At 33.8% G+C, this 24260-nt stretch overlaps 1 protein-coding gene across 14 annotated transcripts in view; it reads left to right on the top strand.

Moving 5' to 3' along the window:
* The window catches only part of Tm1 (tropomyosin 1), a 132320-nt gene extending 108955 nt beyond the window's left edge, over positions 1-23365 (top strand). For 9 of the 14 annotated variants that reach the window (XM_072539670.1, XM_072539669.1, XM_072539668.1 and 6 more), the window contains 2 exons: positions 4116-4185; positions 8151-10989. In XM_072539670.1, the coding sequence (XP_072395771.1) occupies positions 4116-4185; positions 8151-8233 (153 nt within the window). In that variant the 3' untranslated portion in view covers positions 8234-10989. Of the gene's footprint in view, positions 1-4115; positions 4186-8150; positions 10990-23073 lie in introns of those variants that run through there. The other 5 variants (XM_072539677.1, XM_072539676.1, XM_072539678.1 and 2 more) reach the window with 1 other exon arrangement.
* Positions 23366-24260: the final 895 nt, after the last annotated feature.

Below are 24260 nucleotides of genomic sequence, written 5' to 3'. Positions count from 1 at the left end.
TACCAATTAAGCATATATATAACAATGGTAAAGTTATGAACAAATATTTTGTATCGAGAAAATCAACAATCCCATGTGCATTATATGCATCCGTAAACAGTCGTCGCTGTAGATATGATCTTTCGCATTTTTGTAAAAACTTTTGAGGTGTAAGTAACAATTTAATAAATAAACCGACTTGCCGTCATCCCTTTCTATGGCTCGTTGACTATTAGTTTTAAGAATATATCATTCACAGCTTTTTGATGGTGAAGGAATTGTATCACTGTAAATTTTGTAAGTACTTGACGTTGTTGTAGTGGGTTTTTTGTGTCTTTAGACGTATAGTGCATGAAAAGGCTTTAAATTTCTAATGCTTTTAGTATTTTGTACCAAACACTAATAGTTTAACATATGTTTTTTAAATTCACTTAAGAAAGGTGCTATAATGTCATTTGCAACAATACCTAAATATAAATTGAGTGATGACATTATACACCTTGTTTTGAAGTTTTGTTTTTAGTCAACTATAAGATATGCAGAATTAATATTAATAAGTACAATAATCAGTAAGAGACTCGTCGTTCAATATGCCACAGCGACGTCAATTTAGTGTGTGATAAGAAAAATAAGTTTCGATAATCAGAATAGGTCATGGATGAGTACACAACACCTAAACAGTGCCTTTAAAATAGACTAAAATGATTTTGAGTAAAAAAGTTCTTTTGAAATAGAGAAAGTAAGACCACTGTTTGTCTCTGAATGAACCACTGATTTAATTTTCTGTAATTCACATTATATAAGGCGGCATATTTTCTGCCATCAAAGGTAGATGGCAGCTACCAGTAGTTGTCAATTCGGTTAAGGGGCCCGCCTTGCTGTCTTCGGCCTAATATTATCTGATGAGCCCATTATATGTCGAAACCTGCCTTATTCTGACCTGAGCACAAACTCGTAGGCAGAGAGAATAGCGTATTCATGCCTTTTAGTGTGTAATATTCCACCTTCTATAAGAAAAGTGCTTAAATATTATTGCGCTGATAGAAATAAAATATTGAGTAGTGACTGAAATAGACATTGACCTTACACAAGGCTGCTGCTTCCCCCATGTACTGCTGTAGAGAACTGTTTGTATACTCTATTTGAAGACGATCTGCTACCTACTGGTTGCTTCCGAAAAAGATGACATTCGGTATATGATGAGCAAATTAATGGAACAATATTCCAAATAAGATCTCATTACAAGTAAGACAAAACCCGAAGATCTAAAAGTGCGACAAACAAGTTCAGACTTAATGTTAGAAGAAGTTCTAGCACACATAAATATCTTGTAATAAAATGCAAAGGACGGCCGATACATACAAATGCTTAAACCAATTGCTAAAGAATGCATACAAAACAATAGTTAAGTACATTAATCGCAAGCTATCTTGCAGAATGTTGGAGAAATGAACAAATAAGGAGTAGTACAAATGTCACAGAAATAATAAAAACAATTCCAGTAGTTTTAGACCTAAACGAAGCTCACTGTACAGGAAAGGGCTTGAGGAGCATCTCCTACATAAATTGGAACCTGTCTAAATATGACATGCCAATTAAATCCAAATTAACCAAAAGAGGACACCAAGGACCTAGTACCAGACAGTTAAATCGTCAAAAGTGGCTTTCTTAGCACCGAAATATTTACGAAAACCAAACCAACCAAACAAGAACAATTTTTCTATGAGTTGTGCATTCACATTTCTTCAGCTTCAATTTGTAATAAGAAAACTTCTTCTTATATTCTTTTTTTTTTATTTTGTGTCCATTCATTTATACACTGTAAGTTAAATTTTCTTTTAATGTGTTCTCTTTCGATCTCTCAGCGTATTTCCTGTAATTCTTCTCAGTACTCTCATCTCTGTCGTTTCCAGTAGCCTTTGCGTTGTGGCTGTGTCGGGTCTTGTTTCTGAGGCATATGTCATTATTGGTGTTACACTGGCTTTATAAATTCTTGACTTCATCTCAGTGTTAATGTGTCTCTTTCGTAAATTTCTTTAATAAAAAAACTAAGGGAGAAAATTGTAGGATCGCCGGTATAGACTTCAAGTAGTTTTGTTTAATAAGGAACAGATTAGACTTTGGACAATGGCTGAAAAGACGTGTTAGATGTGTAGTCATTCTGGAATCAGCAACAACTAGAAAAAAATAGAAGATTAATGGTGTAAAATACCGCTTGCTACGAAGGACAAGATTCGCAATAAAAATTATGTTTTTTTTGCCCACAACTTTTGTCTACTTTTTTTGTCTGTATCTCTGTTTGGCGAATTAATTTTGATGGCTCATACGAAATATGTCCCAAAAAAATTTTCGATCTTCGTTAAATTCTCAAATGCTTTCTTTTATTCTTTTTCATACAGCTCGTGGCAGCATTCGAAAGTAATAATGTTCATTAGACTTCAACAATTTCCCGTCGGTCCTATAAGTCATTAAAGTAGTTTTGAAATTTCGTTTCTGTAGTAAAGTCCAGTGACATCGTTACATTCATTTGATCGTCTCTATGTCGTTGAAAGTTGGCTTTAAGTGCCATTTTCAATTGGAAACATCAAAAAAATCACATGATGCTATATCGGGGGTGTGGCGATACTAGTGGAGTTGTGTAAGCTTGTGTTTTGTCAAAAATTGTTGCACACAACTTTTTTTAAATGTGTTGATCATCACGATGATGATTTCTTCATCATGATGTTGTCGCTCGTATTAACTTAGTAATAAACAAAATCAACATAGACGCTCGAATGGAAGCTTCTGTAGAGAGAACTGTTGTTTCGGTTTTATACTCACAACCTTTGTGAGTATAAACATATTCAACAGTGAAAACTTTTAAATATTTGGGATTGATGATGAATGACCAGTGGGATCCTCAACAAAAAATAAAATGTCACCGAACAAGCAAGACAAGCTTTTATCAAATTTAAACCGCTACTATGTAACCGCAATCTTTCCTTCAATCTCCGATACAGGATGGTTAAATGCTATGTATGGTCCATATTGTTATACGGCATGTAAACATGGACGTTAAGAGTACCTTCCTTTAATAAATTGGAGGCCTTCGAAATGTGGACATTGCTAAGAATGTTCCGCATACCATGGACAGATAAGGTGAGAAATGAGGAAGTCTTAAGAAAGGCAAATACTGAGAGAGAACTACTTAATTTGATCAAGGTACAAAAAATTGGATACCTCGGCCATATTCTGAGAGGAAGAAATACGCAATCCCTCAACTAATCATCCAGGGAAAGATTGAAGGCAAGAGAGGAGTAGGTCGCAAACAAATGTCGTGGCTACGGAACATCAGGAACTGAACAGGCATAAATAACTCTGGCGATCTTTTGCATGCCGTAAAAGAGAGACGTCTGGTCTTGAGATAATTCGCCAACGCACTATAGGTGCACGGTACTATAAGAAAAAGAAGACTCACAGCCATAAACCAATGACTAATTACCGGTAATGATATTTTTAGTATTTTTGACGGTAACGCCCGTTTCCAAGTTGTCCAGAACGGCTAATATCCAAAGTTTTTTTCTGCTCTGTCATTAGAAGTTGTGAAATGAATGTGGCACAAATGAGTCATTCTCAAAATACCGATCGTCAAGTTCAAGTATCACACGTTTGATATTTTCCGATGTTATAATACAAGGTCGACTCATATATTCATCTCCAAAGAACTTCTACATCGTTTGAAAGTTGTCCATTCCCTTTGGTGACTCATTACCTGCGTGATTAGGTGCGCTGGAATGTTTTGGCGCCGAGTAATGAACTAAGGTCGGGTACTTCTGGGAGATGCCTAGAGTAGCAATTAGTACGTACTAAAATGTTTAAATTTTAGTAGAGTGATTGTAAATGCTGTCGAAGAATAGTTTAACAACAATAATTTGCCATTAAAGATCTTTAAATACAAAAGATAAAATTGTTGTTGATGAATATACGCCAATTCAAATAATTCTGCATATTTTATAGTTGGTAAAAAATCAACTAATATATTAAACTGCTTCAAACGTGACAATACCTTAATAAAAATATCCAATTTAAAGTATCGTCACGGTATTTGTGGTGTACACACGAATTTATGACTAAAAATTATGTTTTTCTTCATTTAGGCTGAAGCAAGAGCTGAGTTCGCAGAACGTTCAGTACAGAAACTCCAGAAGGAGGTCGACAGACTAGAAGGTACGATTTGTTTGAAACTTTCATTTAGTGTTCAACTATCATGTTCATTCACAGTTATTAGTCACACTAAAATGCAGCTAATAAGTTTTTAGTTTTTTGTTTTGATTATTTTTTATTTTTTTTTATTAATAAGACGTGTACCTAATTCCACCAAAAAATAATGTTGATAATTTTAATCAATATTATTATTGACTGTGTAAATGTTTTTGTTACACATAAATAAGATATTTTTGCGTTTATTCGTGGTTATTTGTTATTATATACAATTAAAATTTAGTTTTCAAAGAAAATGATTCCTTCGATGGCTATAAATTTTGTTTCATAGATCTATGAAGTGTTTATTTTATTTTTGCTGGCCTTTTCTTCCCGAATTGCTATTCCGTATGCTATTTTACCATAGTACTTCTGGTATTGTTAGCTCATCACTGGCTTTGGGACTCTTTACCATCTTTTTTACAGTGAAGGCCCAAATAAACTAAACTTGCTGTAGCAACAATGCTAGCAGAAATAGCTGATAAAATCCGAAACCCATTATCTATTGATATAAGACAATATATAGAAAGAATAAGGGCATATTTTATAGAGGAACTATGTAGAGCCAAGGTAAAGAAACCAAATAGAGTTAACACCAAAGAATAGTTTTAAACATAGGCTCGGAAAAGATACCAAAAACACTATAGATGGAAAGTTACGCTCTGAATCAATGATCTAAATTCTATACATACAAGAATATTATAACAGAAATGGTAAAGGAAGATGGAGAAATAACACTTCACGAATTTGAAAAGATAATATATAATTTGGGCCTTCAAAAAGAGATCATAGTGAAGATTAGAACAATGCAAAAGTACTGGTGATCTTTAACAAAGACAATTACCAAACAGTCGAACAGTAGAACAAAGAATTCAGTACTTATATTTTAAGCCTTGCTTAAATGTGGCGACTGCCCAAAAACCTACATCGGTCAGACTGGTAAAACTTTTAATAAACGTATAGCAGAGCATAAAAGGGCTTTCAATAATAGAAAAACAGATTCTACATACACACTTCATCTTCTAGATCATAATCATTCGTTTAATGACGAATTTCAAATTCTTCACATTCAAAATAAAGGCCATTTTGAATTTTTGAATGACCAACTTCAGAGAAACAGTTCTTCCCTCCTCAACCTATTCAGTTAATGACTAGAAAGTGTAAAATGCGTTCGATTTGATTAAAAATTGAGCGCTTGAATAAGAACTTATCGCGGGAATTGACCATATATGTATATATTTCTTTGGAATCGGTTTATTTAAAACTAAATATTAATAAAAGCTTTTTATTTATTCATAAGTTGACGTTTCGACAGGTATTCCAGGTATTTATCAAACTACATATGAAATTTGTCGATTATTTTTATCAGTGTTTATAAAAATCTTACCATAAAACGTTAATTAGTCTATTTGGGGTACAATTCAATATTTTTTAAAAATCATTTGATTTTTTGTGGTATCTCTCCTTTGCCTTTTTTCCAGTCAATTTGAATAATCAGTCAACCAAAACACAAGAGTCATACCATAATTTCAAGACAATTAAAAACGAAACACATGCACAAATATCTGACCACGGAAAGCAAAATGAAAGTATACAAGACAACAGTAAGACCAATCCTATGCAGCGGAGACGAGGACCGATACAAGAAAGACAAAACAAAGAAAGTATTAAGATCAGTAGCGGGCATATCATTAAGAGACAGACAAACCAACAGAAGTATAAGCGAACAATGCAAAATTCAAAATATTAACAGGTGGATAAAAACAAGAAAAAAACTAGAACGAACATGTAAACCAAATGGGACCAGATAGATTAGCGAACATCTGTAAAAACAACAAGCCGTATAGCAGAAGACCCGTTGGAAGGCCGCCAAAAAGGTGGAAAGATAATGTACAGTCAACAACGACTCAAACAGAGTAAGAGGCAGACAAACAGGAGTAATCCTAGTCGCACGAAGAAGAAGAATAATAGCTTTATTGAGTTTTTCCCCGAATAAACTCATTTACGTTTTATGGCAAGATTTTTATAAATAAAAATGATCGATAAATTTTAGATATAGTTTTGATAAAGACATGGAATATATATGTTGAAACGTCAACTTATGAACCTATTTCTAAGGAAGTTTTCAATACATGTATGTTTTATATTATACCATCAACTTCATATCAGTATCGTCATTTTCTAGTCTGGTATCGGGTTCATATAGGAACTTCTTCTCTTGGCTCTGACTCGAGCTGTTTTAATCCACTGTCTCCCTACTGTTTTTAAATCGCCACGAGTTGGGGGATTACCTCTCCTTCTTGTGTCTGTTAAAAACTTCAATTTATTATTCTTAAAAAACATTTTTTTTATGACTTGCACAGATCAACTTTTTTGTTGCTGGCTCCAGCTCCGATCAATAAATTGGCCTCTATCAAATCATCTATTATCAATACTATTATGTTTGCCACACTATACAGTGTTATTCAATGTTTTCTATTAATGAATGGTGCTTTTTGTTGTATTCACATATGCATGGTTCTATACATTGTTTGGGATTTTCTTATGCATATGCAGGTGCGTTGATCTAGTCGCCTTCCATTATTGTCCAAGGAACGGAAAAATGCGCCTGATATTCCATTGCACGAGAGAGCAATGGAGAGATTTATACAGAAATGTCAATATGTCAGCCATGATGTTTTTAGTGAAAAATTACATGATAGAATACTTGAAATTCCGAAAACACTGATGATGAAAATGTATGTATAGTAATAGAGCAAATATACCTGTAGAATATTTATATATAGCCAGATGAGATAGGTGTAATAAGCGTAACAGAAGGCTGCATGTTTCCCCTTTTTGATCATATAATACTTAGGATCTTGTTAATATTTCATTAAAACCAGATAATTACGTTAGTCTTCTTCTTCTTAACGTGCCCCATCCCTAAGGACATTGGCGATCATCATGGTCCATTTGGCTCTATCTAGCCGTTCTGAAAAGTTCTATTGACGTTTTCTAACTCCATTGTCTCAGATTCTTCAGCCAGGACGTGCGCCTTCTCCCCGGTCCTCTTTTGCCTTCCACCTTCCCTTGTATGACCAGCCGCATCAATTCGTATGTCTTGTTTCTTAGTATGTGACCAAAGTAGCTCATTTTTCTTTTCTTTATAGCGTTGAGTAGTTCTTTATCTTTTTTCATTCTTGGTAGCGTTTCCGCATTTGTTATGTGTTGTCTCCAAGATATTTTCCACATTCTTCGATAACACCACATCTCAAAGTTAATGAGTTTTTTCTCTGTCGCCTCTGTAATTGTCCAGGCCTCAACTCCATACAACAGGACAGAGAACACGTAGCATCTCAATACTCTAGTTCTAATTTCAATGTTGAGTTTTCCATCGCATAATATTTCTTTCATCTTATTAAAAGCACTTCTAGCTATCTCAATACGTCGTTTTATTTCTGTACTTCTATTCCATTCTTCATTTAGTTCGCAACCTAAGTAATGATATCTGTGCACCCTGTCTAAAAGTTTTCCTTTAGCGTAAACACTGTCTTCCTCAATCTTGTTCTTGCTTACCACCATGCTTTTTGTTTTATTTGTATTCAGTGCCATTCCATGCCTTTCGCAGTATTGGGTAATGCGATCAACCAAGATCTGTAGCCCTCTGCTGTCCGCAAGGAGTATTGTGTCATCTGAGGATCTAAAATTATTCAGAAATACTCCGTTAATAAATATGCCTTCATTTACGTCTTTTAATGCCTCTTTAAACAATTCTTCTGAATACATATTAAAAAGTTAGTACTTAAACAAAACAAATTTAGTAAATCTTTTTGATTAATTTTATGAAATTTCTTAGATTGAATTTATTTGATTGATAAGACTTTGTTGGAATTAGGTAAATGTCAAAAGTGTTGTGATTTTTGTTTTGCATAATAACCCTATCCTTGCAGACGACCTTTTGCTGGAAAAAGAAAAGAACAAAATGCTCGCTGACGAGATGGAAGCCACCTTGCATGATATCCAAAATATGTAAAAAATAATATCACATAACACCGAGAAAAGGCCGGCCTTTCCACTAACACATTCCCGTCTAGTTCTTGCATTCCACGAAACGGATAGGAATATAAAAATCACTTAATTTTTATACCAATAGTCGAGATGTTATCAATTATTTTTGTTTTTGTTTGAGCGATATAGATAGAAATGCCATTTTCTAGATATTAAGTGCAATTTTTTAGTCGTTTGATAAAAAATATTCTAGAAATTAAAGAAGCATTCACGATTTGAAAAAAAGTTTGATATCTTAAACAGAACCAATGTGATTTCGTCTTGTCATGCTAAATATGTAAGTTGTTGATGTGCTTCTATAATTTCGATTTGTGACACATAGTTCTTACCGAGAATTACTTCTTCCGTATAAAAAATTGCAGATTCGTAATGTCGCGTCCTGTTCACAATTTTTTTACTTATAGCACATGCACAATTTTGAGATGTCTGCAATTTTTAAACCGTAAGAAATGATTCTTGCGAACAATTTTGACGTTTAAAGTGAACATGCGCACCGGTCGGCATTTAAGACGCGTGTCATTAATGTGTCAAATGTCACAAAATATAAAAGCTATGCTGTGACCTAAGGAACCAAGCTTATAAGGTTGTTATACCAGAAATAGCGCGATTTTAGTTAGGATATTAAAAAATATAAATGTCTTTCAAATAAGTAATATATTGTGAATTAATAATTTTAATCTTACAAATTTGAACTGCAAAACTTGCCCAAGAATATACAAGTAATGAAAAAGTATTCAATACAAAAATTAGTCGCATGTTACAATGGTCTTCTGTAAGAATGGAAAATATTGTACCTATTAGACAACTGCTTGGCCTCATCTGCCTTAATTACAACAGTTTTATCGTTTGTAAACTAATGAACAAGTAGTAAGGAGTTGTCAATTGCGTCATAATTTTTATAGATCATTTATCGAAGCAGTGTTTCATTTAGATCATTTTACCTAGTCGTTTTATGTAGATTTTTGTTGTTAAATTATTTCAAACGTAGTTTTTGTAAAACGATTGTAGTGCCTACGCTTTTAAGCATCTGTGATTAATCCAAACAATGCTCAACTACAAAGTTTTCATTGAAGAATATATAGAAAATAAATCTTTTACTATAAAAAGATTATAACCTTCTGTGTATATCATTCGAACAGATTTTTTATCAAATGAATTCGTCACATTTTTTCTACTTGTAGTACTTGTAGAGTCTAGAAACTGGCGTAAAGTAAAAAAATATGCAAAAAAATGATTGGTGCTTAGATTTCCGTAATAGCTTTGTTTTTGCAAATTAAAAAGAGGTGTCGATCTCTAAGAACTGCAATATGTGTAGGATCAGTACTGCCATAGGCCGAGAGATACTTCCTTTAAAAAATATTTATCGGTTCATTATTTTGTATATTGTACATTTTATACATTAGCGAATTCCTTGTAAAACACGGGAAATTACGAAAACTTTTTGAGAAACATTTCATTTTTTAACTAATTCGAGGACTTCATGTTTATAGTAATGCTAGAATTTATTCCAAGAACTCCTGAAGGGACAGGTACTAAAAATTGTCTTAACCTGACAAGTTGAACAACTAAGGCTTGTTTTCTTTAAATTTTCATTTCATGTCAGTATCGTCTTGGTATTTACTATTCACATGTAGTAGAAACTGTACCTGCTGGGAGACACTATCATACACTTTAAACCATTATCCATTCACAGGTCTCGGTTGAAGCAACTTATTTATGTTGCTTGAATAATTAAAATATATTATTTTCAAACACGAATCGCCCCTGTACTATTTTTACTGAAAAATTTCAAGAGATGCATGAAATATATTGGTATTTTCTTATACATCAGTGATCTGTGGAATTGTCTGCAATAGGTATACTATACAGCATTCAAAATCAAGATAAGCTCGAGTTTACACCCATCAGTTGGTGTGTCGTGATGTCGCAGCTTGTCACTGATTAGAAATTAATTTTTAACCAATGACAAGCTGCGACATCACTATATATCCACCCACGGTTATAAAATCAAACTTCTCTTGGTTTTGAATGTAGTATATTGTACTGTTTGTTATACATTGTAAACTTAGACGCCATTCCTAGTACCTTTGACTTTGTAACTATAAAACCAAGAATGTCCACCTTTATTTTGCACAGTTTTTTTAATTTGAGGCCTTTAAGAATAGTCCTACGTTTCAGTACCAAACATTTCAGCATTCCAGCTCAAACAATAGTTTTAGAGCATCGCTATGAAAGCAAATCGGCTTCTAAATGCATACATATCTTCAAATTTAGCTTTCCTGCGCTAAGTTGTAGTCCAATTAGAAGAGAAGCAAGATGAATACTCAAATATTTATAATAATAACATTTTATTATTAATATTACTTGATTTATTATTATAGATTTGCTTATTTCCTATTTACCGACTTTTAAGTGAAAATTATAAAACAGCTCAAAAATTTTTCGTACATTCCGCTCATATCTTGTTCATAAAGGATCCATGAATTATCAAGTTTTTGATTTAATTTATGTATAGTATTGTTTAATTTAGGTATTTATAGAATTTTCGCAAATCTACAAGGGTTTTGGTGTCAGTAACGATTTGGTTCCTTTATTCACAAGCGAATTTCATCCGATTTTTTTCAATTAATATAAATTAAATTATGAATTCTAGCCTAAAGCCTGTTTATATTCTAATATTACTATGTATTTTATTTAGTTATATAAAAAAATTTTAATTCATTGCTGTTTTTTTTTTTGTTTTCGTTTTCTAATCACCTTTTTGTTTTCGCATGTGTTTTTTAGAGTGCAGACTAATGAATAACAGTAACTTTAGTGGTACTTCTTGTAATAAGTGTTAAAATTTATTATTTTTCTTCGACAAAACAGTTTCCAGGTTCTAGTTATATGTTAATTTCATTCGTATTTATTATCTTAACTCGGACCTTTGGAAACTACAAAAAAAGTCGTTAAATTTTAAAGCTTTTGCATAGAAAATTACCACGTTTATTATTTGTGCAATAATAGAATTGTTGGTTGCCGAGTTATCGATGAAATATTCTTATTATTTAGAAAAAAAAGGGGGGGGGGGGTTTTAAAGAATCTCATTATAATCATACAGATAAAACGTTAATAATGTTCCTGTACATAAAGATATAGGGAAAACCAGGTAGTAGTGATTTTTTTTCTTCGAGAATATTTTATCACCCTCCTCTACAAGTGCTATAAATTACTGGAAGGATTTTACTACTGGATTGGCTGCTGTGCCTAACATGGCGTGAAATCTCGGCGGCTAATTTCTTAGATATCTTATTTTTTAGAAGCAGAGCTTTCTTGTCGCGGGCTACAGAGCGGTGGGTCGCGCAGAAGTATAATAAATAAAGACGAACGACAGTTCGCGCGAACCACAGATTATATGCCTATAGGTATACGGCTGTGTATAGTTGGAGAATCAGTCCACCTCATCTCCCATCACTCTCTTTCAAGTTCATACACCACGCGGAGTAGTAAACGCAGTCCTATGCGTGTTTCTTGTTTTACTGTTCGTTTTATCAATATAAAACAATACGAGCTCCTTATCTGTTCTGACAAAATTCTAATGTAAACGAATCCCATATTTCTTGCAATTTTTCCTTCATTTCGTTGACGGACCTGACAGGATGTTTTCTCAAAGCTTTTTTCATTTCGCGCCACAAAGTCTATCGGGGACAAGTAGGGACTGTTAGAAACCCATTGCATAAGTGGTTTGCCATGGTCTTCAATCCATTTTAAACTCTTTTTTGAGGTATGACAACCTGCGCCGCTCTGTTGAAAGACAAAATCTTCCACTGATGTTAAACGGTGTTCCATAATCGGTAGTAGAGATTCTTCTAAAATATTCAAATATTTGTCCGTTTTTAGAATCCCATCGATAAAATTTAACTTTCCCACACCTTTAGACGACATGCTGCCCCAGATCATGACAGATGCAGGAAATTTGACTTTTCTCTTCAGACAGTCGGGATGGAAAGAACAATTTGTACTAATTTTTTCAACTATAAAACTTTGTAAGTACAAAATCCTAATTTGTGGGCCCCTCGATGACATTTTGATCTAGAAACGTGTCTTCCAATAACGTCACTCCATAAACGCTTAACTCCATATAATTTGCTCGTTGATTTTTCACTATAGTGCGTCTTAATGTCCTTCGATCTGCTTTGATTATTTTACTTTTTCGTTTATTTCTACCTCGACCCATTGTACAATCCACAAACGGCAAAAAGCTTTTCCATTAACTGACAATATTATTGTTTTGATGTCATTTTTCCATAGCTACCTCTGGATTTAACGTAATTACGAAAAAATCAACGTTTTTATTGTTGAAAATCAATAAAAAACTGTAAGGGTAATGTTTTTAATAAATATTAATAAAAATGCCATATTAATTAATATGGGAACTTATAAAAACAGGCCGAGTATAATTCGTTTATGATAATCGACTTAAACTGCAAATTCCATGGGTGGGCCAACTGATATGAGAAGGGGCTGATATAAACGAGAATTAGCATTAAATAAGGTATTTAGGATATGCCCCTTGCAAGTATTCTGATGGAAAATGAGTCTAGGGTACGCCAGCCCAACTGTCATCTCTTTGATGGGTGTTTTTCATTGGAGTTTTAGGGAGGTAAGGATGGTTCCAAAAGTGTTGTGCAATTTCTCATACGATAGGTGTTTATCCACACGTTCTACCTCGAAGCATCTTGGATATCATCTCTGCAAAATAGGCAGAGCAACATCTAGATTCTGCGAAAATGCAGAGACATATTGCCTGCAATTGTTCATCATCCTCATTGGTTCTACAACAATGTTAGTAGAGTCTCAACTTTCCAAAGTCTATTTTGCTAGTCAGCTCTATCCTTGCCAACTGGAACGTTATAGAGGTAAGATGGTTCCAAAAGTGTTGTCCAGTATCTCATACGATAGGTATTTATCCACACGTTCTACTCTAAGGGTCTCTGTAATATGTGCAGAGCAAAATGTAGATTTTGCGAAAATGAAGAGACATATTGCCTGCAATTCTTCATAATCATTGGTGCAACAGCCCTCTAGTAGAGCCTCAACTTTCAAAAGTCTATTTTGCCAGTTTGCTGCATCTAGTTTTCTAGTATCTTTGTCTACACCATCCTTCCATCTAAGTTTTGGCCTATCTCTCCGTACTTCCTTCCGGCTAAGTAGGGTTGCTCTGTTGCGATCTTGCTAGATAACCTGCCCATCTTTTTATTGTGCCGTTTTCTAACGAAGGTTGGCGGCTTGCCTATCTTTTTCAACTTGAAATATCTGTTCAACACTGAGGTTAATCCAATCTCTGATATTCCTCAGCCAAGATTGTTTCTTTCTTCTACTCTTCCTTGCATGACGACGTGTAGAAAAGAGTATTTATCGTTGGATGTGGCCTATATACGATGTTTTTCTTATTTTAATTCATAAGCTTTCTGTCATGTGCAATTCGTCTTAACACTTCTTCTTTTGAGACTTTTGCAGTCCAAGGCCACATTTCGAATGCCTCCAATTTTTTTTACGGATTGGGCTTACAGAGCCCATCTTAATCTTCCTGTTTTTATCAGAGATAGATCCCACGTCTTTAAAATTTCTCTTCAAGATTCTTTGTTCAAATATGAGCAAGAGGTTTCAATCTCTCCTTAACATAACATGCATTTTCTACATTCAGCTCTTCAAGAAAATATTTCGTTTACTCTTGTTGAATAAATAATGGTTTAACCATCCTATCATCATCATCATTTGGCTCTACAACTCTATGTGAGTCTTGGCCGCGTTTACTATTTGCCTCCATTGTTGTCGGTCGTGAGCAGCTATTTCCCATTGCTGTATTCTCATTTTGCGTAGATGACTCGCTACTGCATCCTTCCATCTCTTTCTTCGGAGACCAACTGACCTTCTGCCATTGGGCCTTTCCCAGAATGTGCGTTCAGGAGTCCTTCGTCACTCGGTCTTAGTACGTGGCCCGCCCATATTATTCGGTTAGGTTAGGTTTAACCATCCTAGGAATTACCTAATGTGGCTTATTATGAATGGCATAGCTTCGTCAGAAATTGTGTGTGGACAGTTCTTATGCTACCTTTTCTATCTGTTGGGGCCGTCGCTATATTTTTAATCGTTTTACGGACAAGCACTTCATTCACTGCGCCATCTACGGGAGCCTTTTTAAAAGAAATTAACAGAGTGGCGTTCGTGTCGGCTTGATGATCGCTTGCTAAAAGCAAGTGGTCTTATTATGTCGCAAAAACAGCCAAGTGTATTTCATTCATTCTTTGCTAACTTCATATCAATGTAGCATTTATATTAATATAGCCGTTTTTAATTGCACATTGCAATTTATTTCTAAATCAAAAAGATCAAGAAAACAAAAAGTTTCTCACAAACTGGTTCAAAACAGACACGTATGCAAAGTAAGCATGCGTGAAAGAAATCACGGACGGGTGGGGATCGAAAAGCGAGGACAGAATGGTATCCCTGGTGCGCTCATAATATTTGGTTATTCCTCTATGTAACATGGTTATTTTTGATATTTGACCTGCTTTTTATCCTGAACTGACTCCATGAACCCAGCATATTTAAAACTAGCAGAAACCACTATCAACTTTCGAAAAGATTGTGTTAAAATAGTACTAAACTCCGAGATAATGTCCACACTCCTTATTAACCAAAATTATCCAATTATTAAATCTTTCCAGTTTCTCAATCAGTTATTAAAAAAAAACCAGAAACAATATTTGTTCTTCTTTCTTCCTTTCAATTATGGCCTCGTGTTCGTGTTCTATTATTGGACTTGCTTTAAAGCATCAACGAACAATTTCGGTTTAGGCAAAGAGCAACATCTAAATGACCAATGGGAAGGTCACGTGGTCGATAACCCCGGTCCATGAGAAAGAGATTGCTTTGCGTCAGTTTTTTTTTGTCGGACTAGGGGAACGAGCCTGTATAGTAACAGTCAGTCTATTTGTATTACATATCTATGAAAAAAAGCCACTCTTTCCTAACCTAAAAAATAATATACCTACGTGGAATATCATTTTTCTTGTAAAATATGACCAGTCCCGGTGTGTAACATCCCGATAGAGCCCACTTTTGTATTTTATTAATGTAATAAGTTGATAATTATTTGGAATTCACTACAATTGCCACATTTAAATTGCTTTGTTGTCGTTTCGCCAATCAAACATTTCAAATCTCAAAATGTAGGTACATATGTATATTAATTACAAAAGCTGCACGAAAATATACCAAAACAACATTAGCTATTGGTTTTAGTAGTGACCCACTACTAATTATACCTATAGAAACTTAATGTTGAATAAAATTGTACTATAATAGACACTATAAATATGATTTTAGAGCATAAAATTATACATCATGAAGTGGTAAAAATTGAGTAACTTTGAGTTTTGATTTCTTGTGTGGTTAAATAATTGCAAAAAATATTCGAAACTAAAAACCTTTTAACGATTCTGTTATTGCACAAAACAACTGACAAATTGACTTCCATTTTGAGAAAATCTGGGTTAAATTAATCAACAACATGTTGTCTTATGCACTTTTACGACGTTAACAATCAGAATTACAATTAGTGATTAAACCTTGATTTAAAATCTTTTATAATGTAATGACTACAACGTGTTCATTCATTAAATAGGTCTGTTCAGATAGAGGTACATTATTATAAGGTGAGATTATACTTTCACATCTTATAGGACACTGTAGTAATTTTAAATGCTTTGAAATTGAATTAGATCGTGGAAAATTATTGTTACCCCAACTTAAATATAAATCTTTCGGCGCAGAGTAAAAAAAATAGTTGCCAATGAAAATTTTTGGAATATTTTAATTCATATCACTTCATATAAAGCCAGATGGTATAATGTCTGAGTTCCATCCCATGCAACAGCGAAAACATCAAGATATTTTTAAAAACTTCAATCAGAATAAAATGAGGACCAAAATAATTTTTTGGAATACACGACCAAGCATACATTACGTATTACATCATCATCTGTAATCACTAAGATCATAGAGTGTCATGATCTCTCGTTTAAGTCAATAAAGGATGGCAATTCCGATCCTATTGTTATATAAACTTTGTATTTTTCACTACAGTTGACAATTCTTTTCTGTCATTTATTCCTTTTTTCCAATCTACCGTTTAATTGCTCATTAAAGTCATCCGTTTGTCTTGTTCGTGGCTTTCTCTTTGACCTTTTTTATCCAATTTAGTCATTTACTTCGTACTTCTTTTATAATAGTTTATTATTGTATTGATTTTGTGGTAAATTCTTATTTTCCATTCCCCATTTGGATGGGGGAAGGTTCCAGATGCAAAAGTTACTGCATATCTGATAACTTATGTATATTTTTACTTTAGAATTACTCGATACTCATTTTGATATTGTGCAGGAAATAAAAGCATTTGTTTCTAGTAGTAAAATTATTCCTGTTCTCTCCTCAACTGTTCGTTTTTTCGGTAATTATTGACCCTATGTATTTGAAATAATCAACTATATCAAAATCTTGACCGTTAAGTAGTATAACACAAGAATTTATCCTGTATAACAAACAGTATATCACTAGAAACTACTACCAATCTCAGAAAATATCTTATAGAAGATATCTGATTTGTCCAAACGTCTCCGAGAACTCTTCTTTTGTTCATTCAGCCGAGACAGTTTCTGTTTCTGGTATTTGGTCGTGGAGCCTATCTACCAAACTCCTGCCATTTCATTAAACTCTACCAAGAAGTACTGTAGTCTTGATAAAAGCTAGCAACTTTTTACAGGATGTTCTACTGGCTTAATAGTTGCTCTTGTCGCCAAGTTTTTTCATATTAGAAACCCTTTGCTATGTCTTGCGAGTTTATTAAACATATTAAGTGGCTTTACTAAGGCTGTCAATGAACTTAGTAATTAGTTTTTTTTTCGCAGTATAGCCCTCCTAATAATTTTATCAGTACAAGCTGTCCGTGTACTTACTTCAGCCTAGAATAAAGGATATATAGAATTTGTCTATTCTAAGACACCTCATCCTTTTTAATCCGTCAGTGATCAGATTTGATTTCCATTAGTGGAGATCTGGTTTCATCTGATCTCTCTGGTATCTTTCTAGTCACCATATCTGAGTACATCTGAAAGATGGGTTGCTTGAGTATGATGCTAAAAATGTTTGTGTAACTATTGACTACACCTACGTGTGTTGTTTGATTAAAGTATCAGGATTGCAGAAAAGGCTATCACATAAATGTGTAATTCGTATGAGGGAGACCAGTGATAGCCTTTAATGATGCGGTTCCTATAATATTCAGAAGGTCCTTTCGGGGATGGAACTGGCAATAAATCTTTGTACTGTGGTATTTTTCCATCACAGTAGTGATCCATTCTTACCGTTGTTTATATCACTGTTAAGTACAATCAGAGAGAGAGCCCTTCAAACAGATAGAGAACTATGGTTTACAAGGCGTCAGGCTGATAGGGTCACCAATCAGAATAAATGAGAGAGAAGTCGAAACCGTATGCAGACATCTAAAGAATGGCAAATCACCTGGCCCCGGAAATGTAGCTCCGGAACTCATTAAACATGGACCCAAAATACTAATTCAACGACTACGACAACTTTTCCAGGAATGCATAAATAAACATGAAATACCTGAGGAATGGAAAGAATCGCATATGAGCACCATCCATAAAAAGGGAGATAAATCGAAACCTGAAAACTATAGAGGAATTGCAGTTACTAGTAGTATTAGCAGAATATATGGGAAAATAATAAAAAATCGAATAGAAGAAGAATACCAAGATATGGAAGCCGAAGAACAGGCTGGTTTTCGTGCAGGTCGATCTACAATAGACCATGTCTTCTTTATTACTCAGATAATTGAAAAGAAAGTTGCTCGTGGCCAAGAAGTCCATCTGACGTTCGTAGACCTTAGGAAAGCATATGATAGTATCCCGCTTGATAAATTATGGGAGGCACTGGGGAAAACAAATATAAATATAGAATTGATTGAAGCAGTAAAAACGTTGTACTACCAACAAACAACAAGAATTAAAACAGGAAATCTGATAACACCGGGATTCAAAGTGACTAAAGGACTAAGACAAGGATGCTGTATATTCCCAACATTATTCAAAATATACCTCGAAGCAGCACTCAACAAATGGAAGAAAAAATGTACGAATATGGGCATACCACTAATAGACTTAACTTTGTACACTCTGTGCTTTGCAGATGACCAGGTCATCATCGCACAGGACTCTGAAGACCTTAGTTACATGATGCGAAAACTATTAGAAGAGTTTACAGAGTGGGGTTTGGAAGTGAATATGGAAAAAACTGAGTACATGAGTATCGGAGGAGATCAACATAACCTTCTCGTAGAGGAAAATCAAGAGATCAAACTATGTGATAACTACAAATACCTAGGAGTAAAAATCACTCAAGACGGAAAATTAGATGCAGCCATTAAGGAACGAAATACACAGGGAAGGAAAGGCATAGCCTTACTAAACAGCGTACTGTGGGATAAAAACATCTCTAAAGACAACAAAAGAAGAATATACAACACCATAATAAAAAGTATCACAACATATGGATGCGAAGTGTGGCCCCTAAAAGACAGATCAGAGAAAATGCTTAGAGCAACAGAAATGGACTTCTGGCGCCGCTCGGCGGGAATCTCCAGACGCGACAGAATAACAAACGAGAGAGTCCGAGAAATCATGGGGGTTACACATAATATTGTTGATGACATCAAAACGACACAACTCAGATGGTACGGACACGTAAGGAGAATGCCGGAGAATAGAATACCAAGACAAATTCTTGAATGGCAACCAAGAGGTAGGCGAAGACCAGGAAGGCCTAGAAGAAGTTGGAGAGAAGGAGTTGATAAAGAAATCAGAGAAAGGGAACTGGAAGACGATCTATGGAACGATAGAATGAGATGGAGATTGGAAATCGGAAGACGTCGAAGAACGTTGTAAACCGAAATTATATATATATATATATATATATATATATATATATATATATATATATATATATATATATATATATATATATATATATATATAAGTACAATCAACAGGTCACTTTAGTGTTAACCCCCAAGGTTGGGGATAACAACGATGTGGGATAACAGACGTATGTGCCTCGTGGTTAAATAAAATTAAGAAATATCGTGCAAAATCTATTTACATAGATTGATAATATACAATGCCGAGCATAAAATTGGGTTCGCCAGAAATTATTTTTCTTTATAACATAGTTTACTAACAGATTGATTAAAGAAAACAATGTTTTTGTCCTTCAAAGTTTATTAAAAGTAATGAAAATAAACAATTTTCCTTTGAGTTACTAAATATTGAAAAGGGACAATTTTCATTTGATGTGCTTTTTGTTGAAACAAAGGAAATTTTAAGAACTTCAGTAGCAAATATTCCCTCCTCTGGCAGTGATAACAGCTTGCAAATGACGAGGCATTCCTTGAATTACATTCTGTGGAAGATTGTTTCATTTCTGCGCCAATATGTAGCGAAGCTCTCTTCAATTTCTGGAGGCCGGTACATAACTCCGTAAACGTCTTTTCATCTCATTCCAAACATGTTCTATGGGATTGATATTATGACCGCGACCAGGCCAAACAAATCGTTTGATTTTAACCTCGTCAAGATACTCAGTAACTATCCGAGAAGTGTAGGGCCGTGCAGTATCATGCATAAATATTGCGTCGTCTCCAAGAATCACCATAAACGGTAAAATATGGTCTTCTAGAACCTGTTTCAGGTACCTGCGCAATCAATGTCCTTTTCTCGATAAAATCTAACTCCGTGCGAGCATCAAACGCTATGGCTCCTCATGCCATAACTCGGCAATACATTCTTGAGCATATCTCTCGTCTGAAAGTCGCCACACTCTTACACGTTTGTCTGAGCCCGTAAGAGAGAATCTCAATTCATCGGAAAACAAAACTCTAAGCCAAGTATTCTCATGCAAAATTCAATCTGGCAATTTGGTATTCACAGTAAAGCGGCGTTCCAGTTACTCCAGTTCGAGATGACTAGCAGCATTAAGTCGCCTCCTAACTGTCAATTTATTTACGTTTACATTTCCCACTTCTTGCAGATGATTCCAAAGGAAAACTACTTTGACCATTTGGTTTCTCAAAGCGGTCATCTATAGCTGTTGTAATTCTGTCTCGATCTGAACCAGGTCTTAGAGTAAGCAGACCGGTCTCACTGCACACTCGAGAGCATTGCTGACCATTGCCATCTTCTAGGGCCGCCACAACAAAACTTATGCTCACTGCAATACACTGATAGTGACAATACTGGACAAACAATTTAAAATTAACTTCAGAATCACACAGAATTAAAGGCTATTAATGGCTGATAATGGGTTTTAGAAATTTGTTAGAAAATTATCAAAAAAGAATAATAAATTCTAATTACGGGATGACCCTAATTTTATGCTCGGCAGTGTAGTAAAGAAATGTGATAGATTAGCCGTCGAGGAATTCATGGTAGATGTGAAATATTGACACTGTTTTTTATAAAAAATATAAGTGAAAAGATGATTTAGTAAAGTTAAAAAAGAAATACCCAATGTATTCTCTATTCACAAAATACATAAGTATATTGAATTAATATCAAAATTTATTAACTATTGTCAGTTATAACTTTGAATTAAATCAAACAGGCAACGTGTTACAAAGAACAATACTTAATACTTCATACGCTAGAAAGTCGTCGTATAGCGAAGCGTCGCCACAGCAGCAGCCCGTCTAGCTCGCCGCATAAGAATATTGAAAGTTTGTAATAATTTTAATAAAAATTTCATACGCAATTGTGAGCATATTTGAGATGTATCAAATTCATACAACTCACTATGAACAACCGATCTTGGTCAGGGTCCTGATTCTAATTGAGATTTCGACTCAAAACATGTCGAAATTAATATGGCGACGTCGAAATGCGTCTTTGCGAACCTTGTGGATTTCAGCTGAACTAACCAAACGACGTCACTAGTTTTCGACTTATCGAAATTAATTTCAACTTCAAGAAAGTGGTTGAAATTTCATTTCGAGTCGAAATTAATCTGACATGACTGACTGGACTGGGAGAAGTGAACTTAGGTTCAGTTTAAGTAGGCGGTGTTTTGATCCTTGCAAGGAAAACTGAGGCAAAAAGTATCAATATGGCTGTGTTTTACGGACATTTGCTAGTTTTGGAGGAATTAGAGAGGTTAGATATCCGACGTTCATAACGGAGGATAAGAAGAATGTTACGGGATACTCAAAATTCTTTTTCACTAAGTGATGCTCAATTTAGGCAGCAATTCCGGCTTAATAAACAAGCTGCAAATTATTTAATAAGGGTATTAGAACCATATTTGGAAGAAGGTGTTTATGCCTCTAGGATACGCAAAATGTTTAGGGTTAGTATTACTAAGCTGCAGTAAATTTAAAAATATATTAGAATATAACCACTAAGTCAAATCTTAGTGGTTATAACTTAAGGATCTCCCACATCGCCTTTTTTTTTCTTGCCATCTTTTCTTTCAATTCAAAATATAATTGAAAATGGCTAATATTTATGATTTAACAACTCAAACAAGAAAAAAAAGACGTACACGTAACGTAAACAAAACAAACATTCAACAAGCGTAGTGCAACCAATAAACAACAGGGCCAACCCAAATTTTCAGCAGTGTCAAAATGATAAAGTAAATATCCCCAGTTTTAACTACAATCGAAATGAATGAGATTTTAAATTTCGAAATGAAATAGAATCAGGGCCCTGATTAAACTTACGATACTAACTCCCTCAAGTTTAGGTTCAGAATGAATGGGTATTTTTCGTGACCATACATTACATTACCAACCACTTAAATTCGATTAAAGATTAAACATGTCAAAATTCGGGAGCTTGCAACAGCCTTTTTATGATCATTAATATATAATTATGTTTTCTGTTTGTGTAATCTAAATAGTTTACACAAAAAAATCAGGTAGTAACAACTACATTATGTGTCAGTTAAAAATTTTTGGGTTTAACGAAAGTACAAGCTAAATATAGCTGCAAATATCAAAATACGTACAATATTTCGGTTTGGCAGTGTTGGGATGTTTTTAGATATAATACATAAGTTGTATGCTTCAAATATAAAGGGAGAAAGCTTTTAACAAGTACACTTTGAATGTATATTATTTTATGAATTGCTATATAAAACAATAACGAGTAAATATCTGTTTTTTTTTCGCTTTCGAGATTATTTGCAAACCTCTGTTTCAATCTGGCAACTGGTGGTTTGAGGATTGCCAAATCTATCCCCTAATCTATCAAAGGACAATTTCCAAAAAAAATTCTAATTATTAACTGCAATTAATCTCCAAAGAAACAAATATTTACCCATCCTTGTTTTAGACAAATTAAAAATTACAGAATTCATAACATAATATAATCAAAATGTATTTTTCTAAAGCTTTTTTCTTTTATATCTGAAGCATACAACATATAAATTATAAAAACATGTCAACACTGCCAATCGGAAATATTTTGTTCCATGGTTGACATTTGCGGCTATATTCAGCTTGTACTTTCGTTGAACTTACCAATTTTTTTGCTATAATATAAAAGAAAAAATATTTAAAATGTGTGACCTTGTGGGAAAAATCCAAGGGGTATGTAGATACTTAATTACCAAAGCATAAAAAAATATAGAACCCAGATTTTCAACAATTGTTTCCCTCGCAAAACACTTACATATTTCTTGATTTTTCAGACGAATTGGTAGCCGAGAAAGAGCGTTACAAAGAAATTGGAGACGATTTGGACACCGCTTTCGTCGAGCTTATCCTTTAATTTTATTTATGTCGTTTTAATAAACCCTGTATTCGAGGTATAGTCTTGCACGGCTTGTTCAGCGACTCAAAGTTCACAAGGAAGAAACATTACGGATTAAGTTCAGAATGAATACAGGGGAAAATATTGTGTTTTGACATTGTGTATTAGACTTTATTACCAGAAAATTTTTATGTAAATATTATTTTCATTAATACATGATTGTGAATGAATGTTGTATTTTATTTATTTATATTGACTAAAAACCTGGAAAAAAATTAAATATGGAATACGCAACAAACAACGTGAAATGAAGTATGAATCAGGCAATTGCCAAAACAATGTAAATAAGAAAACGGGCCATAATATTGGTTTAGGGCTTAGGGCATCCATTATAACAACTTTTATATGACATTTTTTAACGTACGCTTAAATGGTGTCAGAGTTGCCAAGTCTCCAGTTTTTCATACTCTCACATAATATAGAAATGCATTGAAATTATATAAAAATTCATAGATTTTACTTAAATTAAAGATAATTATTAAATGCATATACAATAAAATTGATTCAAGTGATATAAAAAATTAATAGTATTAATAAAATTACTGCATATAGCAGAAATGCATTAAAATTATATAAAAATTCATAGATTTTAGTTAAATTAAAGATAATAATCAAATGTATGTACTATAAAATTGATTAAAAATATATAAACTGGCCGTGGTTATAAATAAATACCCTTTTAACTGCCGCCCGCAATAAACTTCTTAGGAAATTTAACAATAATTTATGACTCACAAGTGTCATTGTAGCGGGTTGACCACTCGCACCTAATAATGAGGTCCTAATAGATAAGATGTGTAAAGTGCTGTCAGGTAATTTACAATATTTAACTGCATTTAAAGTAACAGAAAATATTTGTTTTATACTTATTCAAAACTTGTAGATTCTCATATAAATTATAATTTCGTAAAAGTAACTTATATTTTAAACCTTCATATACATTTTACAAAAAAAATATGGCAAGTTTTATACTTATTTGAAATTTGTAGCTTCTCATAACACAAATTATTATTTCGTAAAATTTCCAACATTCATATAGATATTTTACTAAAATAAATACGACAA

This window comes from Diabrotica undecimpunctata, chromosome 8 (genome assembly GCF_040954645.1).
Source record: "Diabrotica undecimpunctata isolate CICGRU chromosome 8, icDiaUnde3, whole genome shotgun sequence".
NCBI lineage: Eukaryota > Metazoa > Arthropoda > Insecta > Coleoptera > Chrysomelidae > Diabrotica > Diabrotica undecimpunctata.
Note: the sequence above shows the minus strand (reverse complement) of the source record. Positions and strands in the feature narration are given on the sequence as shown.